Source organism: Xenopus tropicalis, chromosome 3 (genome assembly GCF_000004195.4).
Source record: "Xenopus tropicalis strain Nigerian chromosome 3, UCB_Xtro_10.0, whole genome shotgun sequence".
NCBI classification, from domain to species: Eukaryota; Metazoa; Chordata; class Amphibia; order Anura; family Pipidae; genus Xenopus; species Xenopus tropicalis.
The window spans coordinates 36,146,634-36,153,048 of NC_030679.2; the positions used below are offsets into that span (position 1 = coordinate 36,146,634).

The 6,415-nt window shown below is 42.3% G+C and overlaps 1 protein-coding gene across 2 annotated transcripts in view; it reads right to left on the reverse strand.

The window, feature by feature from the left end:
- acsl6 (acyl-CoA synthetase long chain family member 6) overlaps positions 1–5,967 on the reverse strand; it is a 100,872-nt gene extending 94,905 nt beyond the window's left edge. For both annotated transcript variants that reach the window (XM_012959215.3, XM_012959214.3), the window contains exon 1: positions 5,592–5,967. In XM_012959215.3, the coding sequence (XP_012814669.1) occupies positions 5,592–5,664 (73 nt within the window). In that variant the 5' untranslated portion in view covers positions 5,665–5,967. The remainder of the gene's footprint in view (positions 1–5,591) is intronic.
- Positions 5,968–6,415: the final 448 nt, after the last annotated feature.

Consider the following 6,415-nt stretch of genomic DNA (forward strand, 5'->3'; position numbering starts at 1 on the left):
GAGACACACAGAGCTACTAGTAGCAGCTACTTGTAATGCTACAAAAATAGACAATGCTGATCATTTACTGATAATTGTCCCTACATGTGTTTTAGCAGAGGCAATTCTCAGTATTTTCTATGGCAGGGTATTTTCTGGTATTTTGTAGCTGTGACAAGTAGCTGCTGCCAAGTAGCTTTCTGTGTCTTAGGGCTCTGGCACATGGGGAGATTAGTCGCCCGCGACAAATCTCCCTGTTCTCGGGCGACTAATCTCCCCGAGTTGCCATCAGTTGCCATCCCACCAGCGAAAATGTAAGTCACCGGTGGGATGGCACACGCGGCGGCGCGATTTTGGCAAATCGCCCATGGGATGGCAATTCGGGGAGATTAGTCGCCCGCGAACAGGGAGATTTGTCGCGGGCGACTAATCTCCCCGTGTGCCAGAGCCCTAAGACACAGAAAGCTACTTAGCAGGTAGCCATACACATTACAATTAGGATCTTTCCTGTGACCATTGGTCGTGATAGATCTCTGCTACCGTAAGCAATTACTCTCTCTAAAATGCCTTTCCACTGGCAAGAAAGGGAATTTCCGGTGGAAAGGCCTACGCACGGCTTCTGTTTTTCTGAAGTCGTGTGACGTTTATTCTGCAGGCAACTTAGCACGACTTTGGAAAACTGATGCGATACGTAGGCCTTCCCACCGGCGATTCCCTTTGATGGCATATCTGAGAAATTATGGTAGCATGGTAGGGTATGGAGATCTATACCCTGACAGACGTTGTTCTCCCCATTGCTTTTAGTTATGCCAAACCTGGTAAATATTGTAGGGCAACAACTAAGCTTCCCCCTTTTGTTTCATTTTCATATAAGTTCTCAGTGGTTTAACTATATATACAGCAGACCCCACGGTCACGGGGGGTCCCAGGCATCAGGGAAACCTTAGTCCCCCCTCCCCGGCCCCACTCCTTCCTTAAATATTGCGGTGCCATCAGGCCTGCAATGTATGACACTGACGGAGCCAGGAGGGGGGAGGAGGGACTGGTCCTGCCGGGCCCTCCCAAAAGATTTTTCTGCAGGGGGACCCAGCGCAACCAAGTTATGCCTCTGCAAGTTCAGTTTGACACTGTGTTTGCTTGTCTAAAAAACAGACAGTCATAAAATTCTGGTACAAAGTCTTTCCCAAAACCAACAATATAAACTGACATGCCAAAAACTGATACAAATGCTGTGAATTCTAAGAATTATGCTTGATATTAAAGATATTCCATTTTGGAATAGGTTTCCATCAGTTTCCAGCTTGTTCCCTCCTTTCCCAGCACCAGTGAAGATTAGAGCTACTGATACAAGCTGGTATGTATAATACCCTTCCATAAGCCCAGCTAAGTCGTTCAAATGCAAGCAAACTGAAACCAGTTGTAAACAGTTTGCCAGGAATTCAGATTAAAAAACCCAAGAGGCAGATTTATCAAAGATTGAAAAGTTCCTTTCTTTTCGCATTTTATCCTCATTAAAAAAAATGGACTTTAGAGGAAATGTTCCTATATGTATCATTCTTTTCTATGGTTCCCTAGTGAAAAGATGTAAAAACTTTTAGGGGCAGCTCTATCAAAGTGTGAGATTTTAGTTTACCACAGTAAAATTCACCCACTTTCTATTCATTCCTATGATATTTTTAGAATCGTATCAAATGGTGAACTCTAACTTTCACTCATTCATAGATATGCTTCTAAAAATCCACACAAATGAATAGAAAGTGGGTAATTTTTTCTGTGGTGAGCTCTGATCTCTCATTGCCCCATGGGTGATGAAATGGGTAAGGAAAGGGCATTTTGTCCTCCACCCAGGGGCGTCAAATTGTCTGAAAATACCTGCTTATAGTCAAACGTGATTGCAGTATCACATCCAGTCAAATAACTGTGCAAAATTGCAGAGGGAGAGACAGCGATTCCTGGGATGTACAAGGCAAAGGTATTTTCAGGGTGTGAGTGGCAACAAAACCTTGTGACTTATTGTCTTTATTGAATTGTAGGACTTTCCCATTGACTTAAATGGTGATAAATTTCCCACAATGTTAAAGACTTTTTCATGACTTTTCATCTCAGTTGAATCTGGAGCAGTTTTTGACCCATAGCATCAAAAGGTTTTCCCAAACTTGGAAAACACAACAGACATCAAAGGTGCGATAATGTTGATCAATGGTGGGAAAACATATGTATCACTTCTGGTTTCCGAAGTTGCCCAGTTTCCTAGCTGATCTGATCACTGGGCCCTGGGGCCAAACAATTGGATCACAATAAGGGTATGCTGTTTGTCTGGGTGACGTCTTTGTCTACAATGGGATTTTTAAACCTGCCTGATTGACATTTGCCTGATTTTTAGCCAGCTATCAATTGAGCAGGCCCACACATGGGCAGATAAGATGCCTCAAATTGAATGGACTGAATGAGCAGCTGTATGGTGTATGGCCACCTGGAGGCTTGTAGACTAGCAATGCCTGGGTTTGAAAGAACCTGCCCTCTTTTAAATTGATACTTTTCACTGGCCTACGTATCACTACTCTTCTATCAGCCAGCCAATCAGCCACTCTTCCTTTACACCTTAAACTGTATTCATTAGTAGTTCCTTCCCACAGAGACCTATTGTTATTACGATCCAACCAAAATGCAGAAGTAGACATAAGAGAGATGGACAGACAGATGGAAGCATAGACAGGCAGATAGCTATATAAAGACCACTACAAAAGATTAACAAAAGATCATATTATACTGTACTTTAATAGTCAAATTTATATTAATTTACAAATATAAAGGAAAATTGTATGCACCGTCGCTATGGAACATTTCCTAGTGCACCATGTTATGTGGGGTAAGATATTTTAAAATGTGTTGAAATGAAGTGGTATTTTCCAGGTTTTGCTAAATATTATTTTGTGATGGTGACTCTGCTACTGTCGCACCAATGAGACAAGACTTGCATTCTAAAGAAAGGAGATTGCATTATATGCTCTGTTTGTGATATAAACTGTATAATCACCTCCTGCAACCAGAAAAGAATGCAGATACACTACCGTAAGGAGTTCCGCCAATATTAGCGTTAGGGAGATAATGATGCTTATTATGTAGCTGTCACAGAATAGCCGAGCGTGGAACAGAATGAGTACTCTACAGCCAAACTATCTGAATATCACTACTTATCCAAATACTCCAGGTTCAGCCAGACCCAAGCTGTCCGCATTTGTGAATTTCAGAGGGTTTTTTTTCAATTCGAATAAACTTAACATTTGACTAAACTTAAATGTTTGCTTATGAATTGAAACATTTATAAAAACATAAAAACTGAATTCATATTCTAACCATCATTTTCAATGGCTATAAAAAGTCTGGGCACGAGCAACGCCATTTGCCAGAAGTTCATTAAGAAAAACTCTCACTACTAATTTACCCCCCCCCCCCACGCTTATAAGGGGCACTCTATTTATCAGGTACCCTCAATAACTGTCAAGTTGTAGGAAAATAGTTACATGGTCACTTGTGTCCATTTTTGCATTCAGAAGCCTCATAACCTATGTAGCAAAAGGTAAGTTTTATACAGCACATTAGGGGCTCTGCTCTCTTCTCTATGTTTCTGTTTGACATCTTGATTTTATTTTGGAGACAGACAAGGTACGGACAGGTGGCTGCTGCAGGGGACAGCCAGGGAATAGGATACTAGCACAGGCCGGACCTCCAGCCAAATTCTGCCATAGGCCTGCCAGGCATCAATGCCAATTTCTATCCTGTGTTGCAGACAGACATTCATATTTGAAATGCAAGGAACAACGTGTTTCCCAGAAATCAAAAAACTTTTACTGAGCTAGAAGTTCTTTTCATCATGGTGGTACAATTAAAGTGTAAATATACCATATATTTCGCTGGTGGTTTATATCCCGCAGAGAAGGAGTTGTGCAGTTTGTCATTTACTTGAATGAAAACCACAAATGAGTTTTCTAGCCAAATCTGCCTGTCCCTAATTAAATTCCATTTAAGAAAATAAAAGGCATGAGGTGCATTCACACATTCAGTATATGCCCCATTTGCCATTCAGCATGTCAGAATAGACCATGTGGTTATAGATTAGTGTGTGCATAAAGTATTGCATGTATGTGACACAGAAGATCATGTGAAATGATGACCCCCCCCCCTCCCTTGGAGTTGTGTTCTTTGGATGACAGACCTCCAGCCTTCGGCTATAAATACAGAGCAGGCATCATTTGGGCATAACCTTTTCTGTTGAGAAAATTTTCTATGGCCCAATACCATTTTTCAATATACTCCTATATTTCTACTGTAACACCCCCCCTGAATAAGTATCCTCAAGCTATATACAGGTATGGAATCTGTTATCCTATAACCCGTTATCCTATAACCCCTTATCCAGAAAGCTCTGAATTACGGGAAGGAATGAAGGGAATCTCCCATAATCAAATAATTCAGATTTTTAAAAATGATTTCCTTTTTCTCTGTAATAGTAAAACAGTACCTTATACTTGATCCCAACTAAGATATAATTACCCCTTATTGGGGGCAGAACAGCCCTATTGGGTTTATTTAATGGTTAAATGATTCCCTTTTCTCTGTAATAATAAAACAGTACCTTATACTTGATCCCAACTAAGATATAATTAATACTTACTGGAGATAAAACAATCCTATTGGGTTTAATTAATGTTTAAATATCTTTTTTAACAGACTGTATATGGTACTGTGATCCATATTATGGAAAGATCCCTTATCTGGAAAACCTCAGCTCCCAAGCATTCTGGGTAATAGATCATATACCCGTACCTGTAATTAGTATCATACCTGTATACAGCAGTGCACCAATCTACCAGTGTAGAAAATACAATCTTGGTTATTTTGTATAGAGTAATCACAACTACAGTAATGTCAAGCAAAGAGAAAAAAAAAAAGAATGCAGTAGTACTGAAGTGAGGTTGGGTTGCCAGGAAAACCAGTGCCTGTATTATAGCCCCTGTTAAGGGTGATTTAGAGGATTTTAATTATGTCCTGGCTGAGGGAGAATGGTAAAGGGACTTTATTCTGAAAAACACAGTTTTGAACAGTGTATTATGATATCAGGCTTACATATTAAGAGCATAGGAGCCAATGTGCCCCTGATACGCAGGTGCTACCCAAACCCTGGGGGATACAGTGATGCAGTGGAACTGGCAGGGAACACTGACGTGAAGGGAAGTACAAAGCCACTGGGAAAAGATGTTTATAGAAGGTGGCATGCACTCATCAGTGATGCGGAAAGGTTATTATACTGTATGAGGAGGAGGAGGCATATACACATGAATAAAGTATCCATTAGCAAAGACCTGTACCAGTTTCACAACAGCCAAATCTTTCATGTGATTTAGAGAGAAATGAGACTAAAACTGACTAATTTGTCTGTTCCCTGTGATGCTAAAACACTGCATTCCAACATCCTGAGCCAGAGACTATAGAGAGAGTGAGGTGCTGCAGTCACCAATGATGCCAATAAAGCCCTATCAGTAGCAACCTGCGTAATATCTGGGGATAAGAGGAGATGGGGATGTGGGTACCGGCAGGCAGTAGGCACTTACCCATCAGCAGCCAGATGGAGGTGGCAGACAGAATGAGGAAGGTTAGCATGTCTCCCGGTGCCGGCTGCAGCATGGACCAGTCCAGTTAAGGAGAGAGGGGGGAGCGGAGCGCCGCAGCAAAGTCACTGCAGTTAGCAGGCGGGATCACACACGCACATGAGTGGGCTCGGCGGCAGCACTATGCAGCAGCAGCAGCAGCGCGATAGTATTTTTAGCCTCCCACCTTCAGGGAACAGCCTTAGAGCAGACGCCACTCCTGCTGCAGCGACTGCACAAACACGTGTTTTCTGCTTTAACCTCTTCTTGTCCTTAATCCGAGCTGTGCCAGCCCCGTAGGCTGCTCCGTGCCGGGATTAGCGCTGTGCGCCGGGGAACTGGATGCTTTGCACCCTTATGTACGTATGAAAGCAGCGTTTATTCGCCCAATGACTGGGAATATGAGAGTATAAACACCAATAGAGCAGCAGCCCAGTAGGCAGGGCGCCACGCAAAAACCGCAGCTGCTGCAGAATCTCTTGGTGCGCGTTGGGGGTAATGGTTTCTGATATGAGTGCTGTGTGACTCCTGTGACCTCATTAAATTGATATTAGTCTGTAAGCTACAGTCACCCTGCCATTCTGACTAGTCTGCTCCAGCAGCAGCTCCATTAAAGATTCATAGAAATTCAGCTTCCTGATGAAAAGGATCATTTTCTGTACATTCTGGCCATTGTCACTGCTAGCTGCAAGGCCGCCTCTCTGTTGGGTGACCCTATTCCATTCAATTCAGGAAAGTTTTGATAATTATTAGGTACAGGAGAGAAAGGGATGGACAGACAAAATTGC